This window comes from Rhipicephalus microplus, chromosome 3 (assembly GCF_043290135.1).
Source record: "Rhipicephalus microplus isolate Deutch F79 chromosome 3, USDA_Rmic, whole genome shotgun sequence".
Classification (NCBI taxonomy): Eukaryota; Metazoa; Arthropoda; class Arachnida; order Ixodida; family Ixodidae; genus Rhipicephalus; species Rhipicephalus microplus.
Window position 1 is genome coordinate 114806282 of NC_134702.1, and position 18962 is coordinate 114825243.

An 18962-nucleotide genomic window follows, 5' to 3' on the forward strand; every position below is an offset into this window, starting at 1 on the left:
AGAAATTAAATCTTCTCATCAACTGTTATTGACATCTTCTCTGTCGAGATAGATGAACTTTTTTGGGGGGAGTGCAAGTTGCTCCCATGCTTAACGGCCAGGCAGCAAACCACAATAAAGGTCATCCACGAGAGCCCAAGCTTATGCGTGAACCCAGAGGAGTCTACGTATGGCGTGGAGGGGGGAATGCGGCAGAAAGATGCAGGTAGTAAAATTATGCCAAATTAGAAAAATTTAAAGGTGCATTTGGGATTCCGTTGAATAGGGTATGTTCTGCTATTGCCTCGTCGTGGTGGTCTAGTGGCTAAGGTACTCGGGTGCTGGCCCTCAGGTCGCGGGATCGAATTTCGGCTGCGGTGGCTGCATTTTTGGGTGAATGCAAAAATGCTGTAGGCTGGTGTGCTCCGATTTGGGTGCACTTTAAGAACCCCAGCGTCTCTCATAGTTACATGATGGTTTAGGGACGTTAAACCCCACATATTAATCAAGAATCCCAGGACGTGAAATGTTCTGGAGCCCTGAACTATGACGTCTCTCATAATCATATGGTGACCTTACACCCTACATATAAATGAAATCAATCATCGTTCTGCTGTAGTTAGAAAATATACATCTGTTGTGTGACAAAGAGTGACACTTCTCATCCAATGCGACAAAGTGAAATTCGCAGAAACTATATTCAGAGTTATTGGGAGGCCTGGGGAAAGACGGGACCAGCGCCTGATGTTGATTTTAGGGCTTCCGCCTTAAACTCGTAGATAGGCGATTGATCTTCTTGTTATCGAACACCGAAAAAGCTACAGCTTTCTTTATTACCCTACCCAAACACAAAAACGTTCAATCAACATTTTTGATTTTCTGTTTATTATCAGATGCGCTACAGCAGCCAGCAAGACATATGGAAAGCCGAAAATCACGGCCTCAACGACTATGTACTCTTTTTGGCAGAGTTTGGTGCAACTTCGTCTGTTGCCTACGACCTTGCAACAAGACTACGCGGATACGAAAACCACCGTGAGATGCTCGATTTGCTTCTTCATTTCATAAACTAGGATGTTGAGTGTAAAAGGCATGCACACTACTTTGGGGAAGCTGTTGTATCATACTCTTCGTGCGTTTAAGGTTGAGTAGTGACTAGCGCTTAGCGTTTGATTTTATGGTACCACAATTCTTTTTATAACAAGTAAACGATGCAAGCTTTTTTATTTCATGTAATATTTATTTCAGAATCAATCAAAGATAAAGCCCTATCAACTGTAGCTAAATGATTAGACTAATAATGTGGCGTGAGCGCAATTGTTTCAAGATAAATCCATCAAGAGCGAGTGTTTCTGGAGCTAAGGCTTTGAGAAGTAAATTTTGCCCTGCTAAAGAATTTCGGTGGTACACAATTGGTCACTGTGAACCTACATCTCAGATGTTCTACATGCAAATTCTTAAAAAACTTAGAACTGCAGCGTTCAAGAAATTTAGGAGCATCATATTTTCAAGCGTGAAGTGCCAGTTTTATTGCCAACGCCTTTTGGGGAACCGAAAGTTTTTTGCAATAGGGTCGAAAACCAAAAGTCTGTTACTCAATAGCCTTCAAGCGTCCATCGATGCTTGACCATGATTTTCTGAGCTGTTTACACTACGCACCAGCAAAACAGCGAAAAAAACGAAGGCGGTGTGTTTTCTGCGTTTAACTTGCGTTGGACGTCGGTTCATTCGTACCTAGGTTTGAGAACGAATGAACCGTCGTGTACGTACATCAAATGTGAATGCATCCCATGCTTCCGTCCCACGTGTTGCGCTGTGGTATGGGCGTGCTCCTGTTGTGCGCGTCATAAAAAAGCAGCCACACCTACGTTTCTGTTATCCAGTGAAATGAATTATCTGGCCACGTTGAGGCACTACATGTTGATAACGAGGTGTATTTCAATATAAGTAGCATCTTTGACGGAGCAATGATTTTATGCATTGTAGCGTTGATAGAAAAGTAGCAGAAATAAAGCGTACTTTGCAACTGGGTTCCCTGATTTTATATTTCTTCATGCAGTCGAAGACATCGCGAATGAAAAGCGTAGCGCCGAAAAAATAATGATCTTTGCCCAGCTGAACGCACGCACACTCCCATACATTACCAGAGGTACGTCAAAGCATTGACCTGGCGTCACTAGCACTATCTACATCTTTCTAAGCTTGACGGCGTTTTATAGCGGTGTCAACAAAGAATGTATTCATGCCATTGCTGACACGGAGCTCGTGTTGGTAAAGTTCACACGAGTATATCAAGAAAGAAAAAAAAGATACTTTTCTTTGATTTGAATAATAGTGAAGAGTAACCAATAAACTCTTGATTCGATTATAGTGTGCGATTCACACACTTTTGAACTTATCCAAATTAAGAATCGTTCATATTTGACACTCCAATAGTCGGAAGACATTCAATGGGCAGAATTCAAGCACTTACGTATCAGTCTCACAGAAGGCACCATGACACACGCACAATTCAATGTTTGGTCTCTTTAGCACACCAGCCAACGCCTGTCGTCACCTTATCGGATCCAATAGTTGACAACGCAAAAGCGAAACAACCTCATTTAAGGCAGTACACACATGACATAAACAAGCACATTTGACTGGTCAAATCAATATAAAAGATACGTTATTTTAGTTGGTTTAGAAATCAACGCAGACGAATGATGAACGTTTTGCCAATGAGTGGACTCACAGTCGTATACGTTTCTAGAGGTACGTTAAACATTTTAACCCGCATCACTAGCTTTACACACATATTTGTTAGTGCGATGGTGTTAATAACGTTTCAACGCAAGTGATGACTCACTTGCGCTTAATTCGAAGCACATGAAAAAATTCCATAGCAATTGATTGATATGTGGGGTTTAACGTTCCAAATACCACCATATTATTGTGAGAGACCCCGTAGCTGAGGACTCAGAAATTTCGACCACCTGGGGTTCTTCATCGTGCACCAAAACCTGAGCACATGGGTCTACAACATTGGCGCAATTCCAAAAAAGCTTTAAATATTCTATAAACTATATATTGACGTGTTCATGCCCACAGACTTTAGCTGTTAACAGTGATTTCCTCGAGCAGTCGGTGATCGCATGTCTCCTCGGTGACAGTGCATTAGGAAACTCTTAATGCTGTCACGGCTCACACTCAACACTTCCCAGACCGACTTACGGCACCATATCACAAAACCTACTAGAGCATAATACGTTTTTTTTGTTTAGAGTGAGCAAACAATCGTGGGTAAGAAACTGTAAACATGTATGGCCGCTGCACTGATCCGTTTAAAGGCCTAGATATAGTCTGGCGTATAGTCTGACGAGACATAGTTAAGCTGACGCCAACGAAAAGAGATCTTATTGTCTGGTGTCGTGGCATGGCCGGCGCTCCCATCAGCGTTTGGCGTGATTGGTGAAGCCAGATCAGAGACCGGGCATATTCTAATTTCACACGCTCCACGCACTCGCTTTAAACCGCAATGCACTGCACGTGGCAGCGGTGGTCGGCAAAAGGGCGGTGCGTGGGCCATGCTTGGAAAGTGCGGCCATGCTTCACTCGACATTGATCTACGACTAAATCAATTTATTTAAAGATGACATGTGCGTGTAGTCCAGCAGTAGCGTGAACGCCTGCGAAGCGAACAGTAAAAGAAAAATGGCAGCATATTAACGGAGTGAATGATGGAGAGTGGGGCGAAGCATCCGTCCGTCCATGCGAGCGTCTGTGTTGCCGCCCGTGCACCCATCCGCCCGTCCGTGCGTGCGTCTGTTCGTGCGTCTGCACGTCCATCTGTGCGTTCGTCCCTGCGTTCGTTCATGCACCCGCTCCTTCGTCCGTCTATGCGTCCGTCCGTCCGTGCAGCCATCCGTGCATCTGTGTATGCATCTGTCTGTGTGTCCGTTCGTCCACCTGTTCAACAGTTCAAGTTCCACCATCTCGCATCTTTTCATCATATATTCTTCATGTGGAAGCACCGCCATCCAGCGGCCATTCCAAGGACTGAACGAGCGGAAGCACACGCACACTTTCTTATGGCTTGCGCTTCGTGTCTACTTCCCACCTTTCACCACCTCGAGTTCATGGTATATACTAGTTCACTGTATTCATGGCCCTGCGGCCCAATGCTCGCTAAACCCTTCTGAAACCAAGGAGGTTACAGGCCCAGCGAGTATAACGTAGCAACCCTTTCTTGTCAGATAGTGCTCAAAGCAAATGCCAAGGGCTGCTAAGGGGGAATGAGAGACAGGAGAATTCGGCTTTTAGTTAACGCGCACGCTGCGAAATTTTTGTTGTTCAACAACGCAATGGATAACTCTCCCATCGGCACCCCCTTGGGGGTCAAAACGTAAGACTGGTTACACACTACTACTACGACTGCGAGGGACGAGCGGGTGCCGCTATAAGGAGCTTCACCCCTAAATATTGTGAATATACGCAGTATGGAAAGGCAATGACAGCATTTATTTGGGCAGTGAGTGCTCCGATGCAGCAAGAGACACCTCAGCATGAGCAGAGCGTCTTCTATCGTTTGTGACCGGCTGTGCGAACGCTCCACCTCACGCTGTTGAAACGCTTTGAAACTTGTGCATTAGAATAGCTGTAGATGATCTCATAAATCGATGAACGCAGGCATTGGCGTTTCTTTCCTCACTTTACCCAGCGTTTATCAGTGTATTTTAGGTGCAAGCTTTTATGATCTCGTTCAGTCTATCTTTTCTCAGGATCCAGCATACACTGTGCTGAGGCGTGTGTTCAATACTTGTGCTATAATAACAGTTTAACTAGGATCATGGATGCCAGTTATTGTGCTGGAGCATCTACACATCATGATATGTTTTGGTACTAAGCATCGCGGAAAATAATCCCGACACTTGTGTCTCACAATATTACCCAGTTGATTGATACTAATCTACGCCATTGTAATGTTAATGCCGCTTGATTGAACAAGCAGTAACACCAAGAAGAAGTTAAGCAGAACTAAAATTATAGAGGCAATTGCGAAAGCAAAAAATTGCACTGCTCTTCAGGAAGATCGGGTCAGAGTTATTTTATTGCCTACTCCCAAGTGAGAAACAAGTCACGAATGAACTAGTGCAAACAAAAATTGGCAGATCCCACGTACAGTGGAAATCGATAATATGTGAAGCACGAATGAGAAATGCTGATACATCACTTTAAAATCAGCACAATGTTACGAGGCGGAAATAATGATGCCGTATATGACTTCCGCGTCATGATTATCATGTTTGGGTGTGTTGTTTACCTTCGTCATCTATTCACGTCACGTGATACCGAGTTCAGTATTTGTGGAGCTAGCGAAATGGCCGCGAGCACGCTATGAGTGTGGTATGTTGTCATGTTTTTTTTACATTAAACGTGTGTCAGGATTATTATTCTTGCTCCAGTCATATATTTCCTCATCCATTGAAGTCAAGTAACACTAAATTTGGTATATATAGAGCTAGCAAAACAGCCGCGAGCGCATCATGAAGGGCCTGATATGCTCCAATGTAGCGTTGACGCGCGCGCACGCTGGCACAGTGACGCTACGTTAGCAAAACGCGAACGCGCTATAGTCTGGCGCCAGGCGCGACCAACGTCTGTCGGCCCAGCCCGATGCAACCGGCGCCAAATACAGCATGCTGCGATTCGCACTGTTACGTTACCCAGAAAACGCTGCGTCTCCCTCTTTTCATGACGGAGGGACGCCGGACGCGCTGAAATGCGCATGCGTAAAAGCAACGCATCACGGCGCGCACTTGCGAGTATATGGCAGGGCAGGTGCCCGGCGCGGCAACGCCAGCGTGACGCGGCGAAAAGAACGCCAGCGAGCACGGGCACCACTTCGAATTGTATTGGCTCCTTGACTGTGGCATATAGTCATGTTCTCACATGACACGCATCTCGTGATTATTGTGTTCGCACCAGTCACACACCTACGTCATCCTTTGGTGTCACGTAATATCAAATTTGGCATATGTAGCGAAACGGCCATGAGCGCATCACCAGCGTGTCATGTAGTATTGTTGTTACATGACACGCATGTTGTGATTATCATGTTTGGAAGTGTCATTAACCTACGTCGTCCATTCGCGTAGCGTAATACCGAGTTTGGTACATGTGAAGCTAGCGAAACGGCAGCGAGCGCATCATGAGCGTAGCATGTAGTCATGTTTTTACACGACACGCATATCATGTTCATCATGTTTGCACCAGTATCATACCTTCGTCATTCAGTCACGTCTGTAGTACCTAATTTGGTATAAGTGAAGCTAGCGAAATGGCTGCGAGCGCTTCATGAGCGTTGGCTGTAGTCATGTTATTACATGACACGCGTACCATGCTTTTCATGTTAGGGTCTGTCGCTTGTGTTCGCCACGTAATCATGTCTTACCATACCAGTTTTGCAACATACCATGTGAAGGAAACCACCGCAAGAGCTGCTTGACAATGAAATGTAAATTATGACATTCATGACATACATGTCTCAATTCTCGTGTTATGACTAGTCAAAAATGTTTTTCATACAGATATGCCATGGCATACAAAGTTTGGTATCGATAACATTCTCAAAACGGCCAGGAGAGCTAAAAGTCGTAGGTATTTGGATAGATAGATAGATAGACAGATGGATAGATAGATAGATAGATAGATAGATAGATAGATAGATAGATAGATAGATAGATAGATAGATAGATAGATAGATAGATAGATAGATAGATAGATAGATACGATCAAAGTTGCCGAAGTTCGCTAAGAAATGCTTCGCAATTAAAAATAACGTCAGCCAGATTTCTTGTTGTTCCTTGTTGCTTTCCGCAGCGATGACATGCACACTGGTGCTCAGCAACATTAGACATGACATTTTTTCGGGGCTTATACTCAGCTTTATGTCAACATTTGTAGAACCATGTGATATCTTTGCGCGCTACAGGGTATAGCACTACCGTAGGCACTTAGACTGGTGCGTGCTCTAGCTTTCGCAAATTCACGAGTGCTCGTTCTGTGTATGTATTATACGCTGCGTCGACACTAACTTATTGTCACTCCTATTTTACCATCACCAGTTGAGTGGAACAGCTTTCTTTACAAGTACACCAACAACACCTACAAGATTCGCGACGAATTTAGGTGCTCACCAAGCCTTGGCACAATGCTCGTGAAACTGTTTGAAAGCAAGTTTGTTGGCAAGGAAGGACTGCAATACCTGATCGCCTGGACTTTCTACAGACAGCTGTTCAAGTTCACAAACCCGATTTGGTTTCTTGAAGGCAGGAGATCGAGCGATGCTTGCATCAAACTCGTCAAAGACGTCATGAAGCAGCCGATCACCAGTCACGTTTTCCAGTCAGGTAAGTTATCGAACATCAGTGATTACGTTTGGCGATCTTTTTATTGGCGAAACTGCGTTGTGAGTATTTGAAGGCAGCGGCTAAAAAGATAATCCAACCGGAGAGCTGCATTTAGGTTTCGTTTTGACTGTTATCAAAGTGATGCCACCAAAAACGCGATTCGTAAGTACAGCCTGAAAACAGTAGTTCCAGTGTCACTGAGTATGAAGCATGGGCATGTTCTGTGTTTTAATTAATGACAGTTTTGGCAGCATCACCAATACCTTGCAGGTGGAAAAACTTTTTTTTTGTATTACACCAGTGCGTCGTTTCTCCACACGCTCTATAGAATTGACATGATGTGTACTGTATGATGGCCAACGTTCAGTTTGCCGTCTCAAATATTACGAAAAGTGAAGAGATGACAGACAGTTGAAACAATTTCTATAGGAAATACAAATAGCGCTGCCCATGATTCCTGAACCTGTGTAGCGCAGACAACTGCGCTACACTATAGTCTCAATATTCCAAGTCTAGAATCACACCCTAAAGAATTAAAATGTTTCGTGTGCTTTAAGATGGTCCGAAGTTCAGATTCCCGTCTTAAATAATGCGAACAGGAACGAGAAGACACACAACTGAATCAATTCGCACCAGTAATACCCATAGCTCTATCCCATGGTTCCTGGATCACCGCTGCGCAGGAAACTGCGCCACGCTTGTCTGAACAATCAAGGCCTAGAATCATGTCAGAAAACATAAAAAGTCACAGCTTTGCCACAGCTATTACGAATAATAACACACACTGTGACTTATTAGCTGTGACTAGTACGAAAACATAAGTCACAGCTAATACGAATATATTTTGTTAGGAAGGATATGTTCCTGTGATGCAGTTATCTGAAACAAATTCACAAACCTCCATCTCTTTTCAGGGAAAAGGGGCGCTCTCTATCCATCGTTGCTTTAGTGTATACGTACGTACGTCCATCGGCCAACTTAAACTAACTCTGGAGGAGTTGTCGACTAAGAATAGAATATTATTTCGTAAATATTAAACACACACACACACATATATATATATATATATATATCTATATATATCTATCTATATATATATATATATATATAGTGGAAATCCCGCATTCTAATATCGCACTGCTTACATGGTCCACTCAGAGCGTCCTGTCTTCTTTAATGAACCCCCAGCGGCCCCAGTGCGTGGGCACTGCAGCAAGGGAAGTCTATAGCTTAGACACAAACCTTGGGTAACGCCAGAAGATGTACAAACCTGCCCCCATAAGTGATAAAGGTGGGAGCACGAGTGCTCATTCCTTGAGGCATCCTGTATATCGATGTGTAAGGCTCAGGCAAACATGTCAACTCAGGAAAAGCACTAGGGAGGTTTAAAGCTCAGGACCCTGGGAGCTAAGTGGGTGAAAAAAACTACGACCCACCAGGATTCATGCACATAACCCAGGGGATTCATCTGCACTTGCACTCGCATTGCCCTTAAAACTAAAAAATCGATAACTAGCGTTGGTCGCCAGTGAAGTAACCCAACCGCAGCAGAGCAATGAAGCAATATTGGCCGCAACTCACATAAATTTAACAGCTTCAGAAGATCAGACTCGTTATTCTCAGTTCTATAGCGGCGCTGCAGAGGTTGCTCATGTGTTCGCAATTCAACAAGAAGAGCAGAACAGTTGTTCGAGTGTTGGGGCAAACGCTGGTGGTGTAATGTGAAACATGGGGGGGAGGGGGTAAATTGAAATTCTTCCCGACACAAGCAACGCTTCATATGTGGGGCTTATCGTTCCAAAACCACCGTATGATTATGACATACGCCGTAGTGGAGCGCTCCGGAAATTTTGACCACCTGGGGTTCTTCAACGTGCACTCAAATCTGACACATGGGCCTACAACGTTTGCGCCTCTATCGGAAATGCAGCCGCCACAGCCGCGATTCGATCCCGCGATCTGCGGGTCAGCAGTCGAGTACCTTAGGCACCAGACCACTGCGGCGGTGACACAACCAACGCTGCATCGTTGCCCGCACTGCGTCTGAATCGTCTCACTGGCAACCCAAGACGCCTTGGGGCACCCAGCTATAGTCGTAAACTATTGGGTTTAGTGACAACCTGAAAGCAGAGTGCAATATTGAATTGGGTTTGGCACAGGAGCCATTACGGCTCGCAAATTTAATGGGTCCCCAGGCTTCTTGGAGCCCCAGTTCTAAATCTCAGAAGTAATTTTCCCAAGGGCGACGTTCTGTGCATTGGTCTCCACGTGACTTGAGATTGACACAGCTCTCATGTACACACACACATGCACACACACGTGTATATATATATATATATATATATATATATATATATGCGTATGTGTGTGTGTGATAGCAATCACACCATGGCGTACGGTCTCAACATCGCTGCTATTGTAATGAATCTTTATTGATGTATTCCTCGCCGCATTATGTAACACTGAGCCCAATCATATTTTCTGCCAAGCAGTGGTTACACCTCGGATGGTATACGAGACTAAGCGCATGGCGTCACAAGTCCGCACTGTCTTCGACGGCGCCCTACAATCATCGAGTTGGTTGACTCCAACACTTCGAGCACAGACAAGTGGGGAGTTGATCAACGTAACAATCTACGTGGGGAGCCCAGGTCGGCTACTAGATCCTGACTACATCGAAGAGATATACAGTCAGTACTCGTTTTTATATCTGCATTTGAAAAGTGTATCAGAAGTCGGTGTGTCAAGATGTATTTCAATGTGCGCCGAGAGCAAATATGTTACTTTGACAGTGTTGCTTACGATACTATGCTGCATGCAGCGTGGGACAATATTTCACAGAATAGCCTGTAACAGAGTGGCCAAAAATATAATGCAGAATATTTCGTTGAATATATATGTGCTTGTGAAAAAGCAGAGAGCTGTTGCGTTTATAGAAGTATCGGATTTCGACTATATATTCGCATTTTCTTACGCTCTGGATAGCGTGAATTCAACCCCACCATTTTTAATAGATGTCTCACTGTGGCTGTTCAAGTGCGTCACACAATTCTTGTAGCAGACTGTGGGAGTGAGCAAATTCTTTTTCTCTAATATTACAGCTTAAGTGCGAGAGGTAAATATTGGACAAGTGAACGACAAGTGTAACCACTATCAACGGTCATTAATGAAAGCAACAAAGAAATATATACTTGTCTGATGAGATCAGAAGCAAATAATGCAAGGCACAAGGAAGGAGGGGGAGGTGCTTTCTGATGTTTTGGCGCCCCTTATTGTTCAGTTTTGACTTTCCCTCTAACACTTTTGTAACCTCTTGTGGAAGCCCACAAAGGAAGCCATGTGGAAGCCGATTCTGCAACGGTAGGGCCATTTTCCGACGTGTAAACACACTTGAGGGTCGGAGATCGTTGGCGGGAAACGGGGACTTGCCGTGTGTGAGCACTGCAACAGCAGCTACGCTTTTCCCAATGCGACATCTCAATTTGATGAAGAAAACAACACAGGAAGCCGTCGATACACACTCTGCATAAGAGGTAGAACTTAAATCTTTGCGATCTTCATCGAGGTTTCCGTTGTCGAAGCCACGACCAAAAGGGTATTTTCGTGCGCTTTGTTTTAACTGCTGTAACAATTCTAGGAAACCGCACTCATTGGTGGAGACCTGAATAAGTTCTTGGTGATGCTTCTGGCATGCCTTAGATCTGTTGAGTGCTGCATTCGTTTGCGAAAAGACAAAGCATTTCACTTCTGGTATTTACACATTTGATGTTATTACTTGCGACATTTGGCATTGAGCTATTGCCATATGTTAAAGAAAATTTTTCTTGTCTGCTTTTTAAAAAAAACGTAAAAAAGTTTTTTTTTTGCACTGCTTCTAGTTTCCGGAAATTTAGCGTCTCTAGGTACAAGTCAGATAAAATTTAAACACATGAAGGATATCGGCAATAGTAGTACCATACTCATTCTGAAATGCTACGCGTGCCCCAAAACCAAGTATTGTATCTTTTACGGCACCAGAAACAGGCTAATGAGAAATATCATAATAAAAATTTCATATCAACAAACAATCTTTTTAAAAAAAGGTACGATGCTCACGAAAGTGCTTATTTGTTTTCAAAGGCTTATTAAACGAAAATGGGTTCCTGAACCATGCAACCAAGAGGGCACATGGCAAAGTCAATTCTCTTGTTCCAAAGCGTTTGTTCATACCTCGCAAATTACTGGAGCCATTGAATAAGCCTTTACTAATTTTGGGGACTTTCTTTACGAGTGCTAAAAACAAGCACGCAATCAGTGCGTTGTTGAAGATAGTATGGTTAGTGGCCTTTTGAAGATGCCTAAATCTTTCTGATTGATATTTAATTCATAAAGGGGTGTTTGTCTAAACAACTATACCTCACTTACCAATATTACTGTAGGGCTCACTACAATATACTGAGGACGATATGCACTAGGTATGCTTCGCGTAACGGTTTTGCTCTGTTTTTTTCTTGCTGTGTAATATTTAGGCCAGACTATAATCAGGGCGCTTCGCAAAATGTATAGCTATACCTACTACCTAAACCAATACACGCAGCAACTTAATGCACCTAGTTTTTTTATGTGACGGATAGCCAGTCCCAGATGATGCTCATTCAAAACTCTGACAAAAATTTCATAGTTATTGTTTTCTTTTCTTCAATTGTTGGGCAAATTGAAAGTTAAAGACGTTTTACACATTCTTATAAACCATTTCATACCCTTTGTTGTTTTTGTACATCAAATACAAATAATATTCTGTGGCTTTATCAACACCTAGCTGCCTTTGTTACAGTAAGCTATTCCAAGAACAGCGTGATGCCAGTACGTTTTTTGAATCTGGTAGACGCTGGAAACACTGGTACATGCTAGAAATCACTGGCACTTCGCTGGGCGCACTAGGAAAAAGCTGTGTCGCACTGGTAGGGGCACTGGTTCAACCGCTGTGATGCTGATGCACACTGCGAAGCACTGGAAGCGCTGGAATTTTCACTGGCAAGCGCTGGTGAATACTGGAGCACGCACTGTTTCTACCAGCGCAGCGTGCACGTTATTGTAGCGTGTGCCGCGGTATGTTTCAGTGTCGTTGAATATAAATCCCTTGATTCGACGGCACGGAGAGATGAGATGCTACCCTGACAAATAACGAGCATACGTAATTTTTGCGGCGCACGTACGTATCGCAGCAATTATAATGTACCTTTTTCGCATATGCGCCTGCGTATACCGGCCAAATTTGCATCATCCGTGTATTGCTGAAACGATTCCACGTTGCAGTTTTTGTAACCCTGGAGCTGCACGCCACTCCTAAGAGAAACAGAAAATTGTTCTTCCCGCAAAGTTGACGACACGTAAATGAGCTCTCTCGATCGCCTCGCAAGGTTTCCCAGCAGGGGCGAAAAAAAAAAAGCTGTCGTTCGATTCCGCCACACCGCATTAATGTATGTCTGGCCATGCTTATCCTTCTACTTACTTCAGGTAACAGTTAGAAATGTTCCGAAGCTCTAATGCAGAATCTTTAACCATTCCAACTTACCGCGTCGAGAGCGGTCTTACCCAGTGCCCGGCCCAGCGAACATTAAGCCGATCGTGCTGGCCGCGTTGGTATATATGTTACCGGCGCTTCTTGCTTCGTGTGCGCACAACTTTAAAGTGTGAAAATAGTTGTAAAGTATAGTTTAGACATCCATTAACCCAAATCAACTAATTCGGTCATGTGTCGATGTTCGCACAAGGAGCGCTGATGATCGAACGTCGCGCTTTCAGCTACGCAAGCTGTCACCGAAAGCTGCCGGCCGCAGCCGGTACTTCTATGACTGAAATGTACCAGCACGCAATTTTCAGCAGGTAATTGGGTACGCCTTCATGAACTGACTCCCTGGCATACGTTTTCAGCGGATTACATTGGTATTTCTATGGGTGTTTTTTTAGTTGTTGGTATTGATATAATTGTATATATCTGCACACTGGCACGCCGGCTGTATACTGCCAGCGGAGGCCAGGAAAACTGCTGTCGCACGGTATCGCCGCTCCGTAAATGCATTTCTGGCATTTATTGACTTTCCGCTTACTTCAGTAACAGTTTAGGTAACAGTTAGAATAGTTGAAAAGCTCAAATGCAGAAACTTCAAGCATCGCAACTCAGCTGCTTCAAAAGCAGCCTTACCCAGCGCCCCGTCCTTGCGAAGCCTATCGTGCCGGCCGCGTCGGTGTACATACTGCCGGCGCTTTTTACTTTAATCAGGCACAATTTTAAAGTGTAATAATGACTGTAAAGTACAGTTTAGACATTCCTGAGCCTAAACCAACCATTTATTCGCTTGTGCGGAGCCCGCACAAGGAGCGGTGACGATCGATGTGTCGTGTTTTCAGCAACGTAGGCTGTCATCGAAAGCTTCCTTCTGAGCGCAGGAGCAGGTACTTCTCTGACTCGTTTGTAAGAACACGCAATTTCGAGTCGGTAATTTGGTGCGCGTTAGTGAACCAACATACTAACATACTTTTCCAGCGGATTGCATTAACCATTTCATCGATGGTTTTTAAGTTGCAGGTATCGTTATAACTGCAAATATGTAATCTTGCACGCCGAATGTGTACTGCTACTTCGTCGCTTGGGCGGGAAAAAAACTCAATATTCACTTGTGTGTTTGCGGATATCTACATAACAAGACATTTAAATCATCTGTACATGCTGACCAGTAGCAAGTGCGAGAATCGACTATTAAAGCAAAGAACAATCGGCAGCAACAGCTGAAAATCTGTGGCTACTCCTCCAGTCAGTTTGAGATTTTTTAGAGTTAAGATGCGGATGCTTCAAAAAAACTCTGCGCTCTTCACACATCATTCGCACATCATTCGGTGCCCGGAAGCCGGTCGTTACTGTCTAATCAAGACGCAATTGTTATTTGGAAAGGAATATTGTGTCAGTCATGACAGTGCGACTTATAAACATGAAGTTGAACGGTGTGTTCCTCGGATAAATAGTCGTTTTACAACCCCGAACATCGTTCAGGCGTGGCATAGTGGACTCCGCGTTCGGCTTCGGTGGGAGACGGACGTGTGATGGCTCGCTCCGTGCGAGGTGCTTCGGCGGCCGCTGTTGGCCGCGCTGTTAGGTTCCCTTCTGCAGCATCGGATTACCGGTTTTTGTTGCCTACATTGCCGTCAGGTGACAGTATGGAAGAGTGTGTGTTTCTGCACGGGGATTTGGAAAAAAGACCATACCGGTTAGAAGACGTTCGGGCTCCGTTGGAAGAAGTGGGACTCATCAAGGCGATCACTGGCATTGGAGCCTTCCAGATAAATCACATCTGGCTGGTGAAGATGCGAAGCAAGGATGACAAAGATGCATTACTCAAAACAGGTGGACTCCGAGTCAAGGGTGGCTTCTGCGCTATCATCGACCCTATCCAACATGATGTAACCGTGAAAATCCACTGGGTTGACTTTGCGGTCTCGAATGAGAGCATTCGACAAGCGTTAGGAAGTTTGGTGAAGTTCTGGAGGTTTCCAACGACAACTGGACCGCCGCGGGCTTTGAACACGCGATATCGATGACGAGGGTGGTGTGACTGAAACTGAAGGAAGGCGTGGTGCTAGAAGACTTGCCGCACCTTTTTGAAATTGGAGGGGGCACCGTCCTTCTTGTGGCCCCGGGTCGGGCACCGCTTTACCTAAGGTGTCACATGCAAGGACATATACGACGAGACTGCCAGACTCCCCGCTGTGGTGTATGCCGAGCGTTTGGTCATGAAAATCAAGATTGCGTCAGGAGTTATGCCAGAGTTACGAAGACCGTGCTGCCAACAGACGACGCCCACGATAATCTAATGAACGCCGGAGAGGCTGAGAAGTTGGCCCCTGGCAGCAACGCTGAGGGACCCGACGCCGCGGTTCAGGCAACTGGAGAAGAGACAGCCGACGCGACAACGCAAGATGGCAAAGACTCAACGAAAGAATCCGAGGAGTTGGTCGCAACAGGTGGCCAGCAGGACATTCAAGAATCGATGGAGGAAGATATGGGTACCAGTGGCGAGATCGCTACGCCAGAAGCCAGCACAAAGTCTCCGGAAGCGACCACGGGACGCGGCAAGCGTTACCGAGTGGAGAGCACGCAACGCAACCTGAAACGCCCGGAGCGTCTGTGGCATTGCGTCACGGGCGCTAAGAGTAAAAAATATGCCCTCGAAACCCGGTCGGCGTCATCGTCGCCGGTTCAGGGACAGGATCTAGACGCGTAAGGCCCCGGTTTTCCCACTGCACGGTATACGAGACACGGTAAGCGCAGCATTGTAGTTTCCATCTTTGTCATCAACATGGCTAGCATGACTGCGCCTTTACGCATTGGTACGCTGAATGTACGTGGTCTAGGAACGCGTCGCAAACAGTAACAGTTGAAACGCTTGATGCAAGAAAAAGACCTTGGCTTGCTCGCTGTCCAGGAGACTAAAGTTAGTACTGAGGACGCGACTGATAGCTTAGTAGCAGAATTTTCATTGCGGTACAATGCGTGTGTGAGCTATGCAGTGGGAGCATCAGCCGGATGTATTATTTTTGTCAAGAACTCTCTTGGTATTGTAGTGGAAGATGTCAAAAGTTGCCTACATGGGCGTTTTGTTTTGTGTGACTTTTGTTACGGGAACACTAAATTTAGAGTTATCTGTGTATACGCACCTACAAATTCGAGAGACAGATGTTTGTTTTTTCGGGAAATGCAAGCGTACTTTGAATGTCAGAAATGTGTGATTCTGTTGGGTGACTTCAATTGTGTTTTGACCCAAGAAGATTGCACGTATACTGCTAAATTAGGTGATGAAAGCGTTGGTTTGCTTAGAGACAGCCTTAATAAGTCCTTTTTACATGACGTAGCTCTGTTTGCGATGGGTGGCAGTCGTCAGCACTTCACACATTTTTAAGGTTCGAGTCACGCACGACTAGATCGAGCATATGTTTGTTCTGAGATAGTACCTTTATGTCAGAACTATGACGTTTATGCTGTTTCCTTCAGTGATCATTGCTTAGTTTTGTTTGAGATAGGTAGAAAGTGCAAAAAGAAGGTTGTATGGGAAACATGAAAACTGAATACTAAGATAATTACGCACGGAGGGTTTGTAAATAAGACAAAAAAGAAAATCGAGAATTTTTTCAAAAACGCAGAAAGGAGTGCCACGGAAAGATGGGAATTATTTAAGCAAAAGATAAAAATGAATGCAGTAGAGTGTGGTTGCTACATGCAGTATCAAGCTCGAAAACAGGAACGTGAGCTAAGGGCAGAGCTAAATGATTTGGTGAATATTGAAGCAGAAAACCCGGGCTTATTCACACATCAACTGCAGGTTGTCAAAAACAAAATTGAATGTCTTGAAGAAGATAAATATAAAGGCGCAACTATACGAGCAAGAGCTGAGAGATACCTCGTGGGTGAAGCCCCGACAAAGCGAGCCTTGTCAGATGAAAAGGCATATGTTCGAGCTCACGACATACTAGAGATAGAATGGAATGGTAAAATATTGAAAGAACATAAAGATATTATGAAAGCTTTTGAAAACTATTATCAGGACTTGTTTGCTTATCGCGAACTAAAGGAGCCGGGTTTTCTAGATGAGTTCTTGATATAAATGCCGACACTTAATGCTGAGGACACAAATTTATTGGAAATGTCTATTAGTATAGGGGAAATTGAGAAGGCTATCGATGATCTCGGCATGGGCAAATCACCTGGTCCAGATGGTATCAATGCCGCCTTTTACAAGGCGTTCAAGGAGGATATGGCCGCCGCATTACATGTGGTTTTTTCAGAGTCTTTAGATCGCGGAACTCTGCCTCCATTCTTTAATCGAGCACACACCGTGCTGATTTCTGAAGGGAAAGAGCAACATTTTTTACGCAAAGTGACAGGATACTGGCCAATCACGCTAACAAACGTAGATTATAAGGTGTTTATGAAAGTTCTGGCTAGGAGGTTGGAAGGAGTTATATACAAGTTGGTCGGGTCACATCAGACTTGCGGCATCAAGCGTAGGAGCATATTCACGAATATTCATGTTGTCAGGAGCATTTTGGAGTATTGTGACGCTGCGCTTCTAAAAGTAGCTATGTTGCAAATTGATCTAGCCAAGGCTTTCGACATGGTTCCACACAATATACTCTTCATGCTAGCTGAGTACGTTCGTCTTGGTGCGATCATATGTAAACGTATTAAATTGGCATACAAAAATTCAACCACAAATTTAATTGTAAATAGAGAACTCTCACAGCGCATACAAGTACTTTCCTACGTGCGCCAGGGGTGTCCTTTAAGTCCTTTGCTCTTCGCTATAGTTTTGGAACCATTGTGTCAGAAAGTAATTCACCATGCAGGGATTAATGGTTTCAGGCTGCAGTCATGTGAAGTGCGTGTTTTTGCATACGCCGACGATATTGCCTTTTTTGCAGTTGATAGAGAGAGTGCCACTTCGTTATTAAAAATCACTCAAAGGTTTTGTGACACGAGTGGAAGTTTAATGAACAAAGAAAAAAGCATTGGTTTATGGCATGGTAATTGGATCCTTACGCCCAGTTCCTTTGAAAATATTCAGTGGCTCACGACGCCTAGTCGTTACCTAGGGGTACCATTGGACAGGTATCAAGATAGTGAAGCATTTTGGCTTGAAAAGGCTGAAGAACTGCGCGCGATCGCCGAAGGATGGGGCGGTCGTGGCTTGTCAATTTTCTCTCAGTCAGCTGTATGCAACGTGTTTCTGGCTGCTAAAATTATGTACCTTTTACAAGTACTTAGTTGTAAGCGTAAAACCATTCACAAAGTCCACAGGATATTCGCCACGTTCATCTGGAGCTCTACGTGGGAGAGAACATGTAGAACGAACTTGTTTCGGCGAGTTAAGCAAGAAGGGCTGTCTCTGTGCCATCTGTTTCTTAACCAAGTAATATCACGTTTCCTGCTCCTTAGAGACCAGAGAGACTCTTTTTTACGTTCTTTATTTAAAACAACGCTGTTACACCACATGCCTGACTTCTTTGTATCTTCAGACAGGCGAGAACGACACACCTTGTCCCCGTTCTTGCGCGAAGTTGTGTTCTCATATCGTTTCTTAAGGGCGAGGTTTTCGATAGATTACCTAACTTATGTGAAAAGAAAGCGCCTTATGAAAGACCTAATACAGAATGTTTTTCCTGTGCCCCTGTACCGTTCAAGGTATGAAAAAGCATATGGTCATGACGTACTAAAGCGAGTGAAAAACATGTGTATACCACCCAATGTGAAAACCTTCTTTTTTAAACTTCATACGGGAACCTTGCCAGTAAAAACGTGGCTTGAAGAGAGAGGGATATATGTACCATGGGGAAGCAGCTGTCTCTTGTGTAACAAACCTGAGACCATTGAACATGTGTTTATTGATTGTAAGAACGCTATTTTCTTCTGGGACATTTTACAGAGGACTTTAAAAAAAGATTTACTTCTTACTTTATATGGAATTCGTTTTTTGCCTTGTGATAGTTCTGTGCAAAATTTGCATGTTATATTTGTACTTGGTCTTCATTCGGTTTGGCGTAGTATGCTATCGTACAGACACT

At 44.3% G+C, this 18962-nt stretch overlaps 1 protein-coding gene and 1 long non-coding RNA gene across 2 annotated transcripts in view; one reads left to right on the top strand and one right to left on the bottom strand.

The window, feature by feature from the left end:
• The window catches only part of LOC142803883 (uncharacterized), a 334011-nt gene that overhangs the window by 136413 nt on the left and 178636 nt on the right, over window positions 1–18962 (bottom strand). The window lies entirely within an intron of this gene.
• LOC142802641 (uncharacterized) overlaps window positions 7172–18962 on the top strand; it is a 121392-nt gene continuing 109601 nt past the window's right edge. The window contains exons 1-2 of the mRNA XM_075887626.1: window positions 7172–7370; window positions 15198–15410. Of these exons, the coding sequence (XP_075743741.1) occupies window positions 7172–7370; window positions 15198–15410 (412 nt within the window). The remainder of the gene's footprint in view (window positions 7371–15197; window positions 15411–18962) is intronic.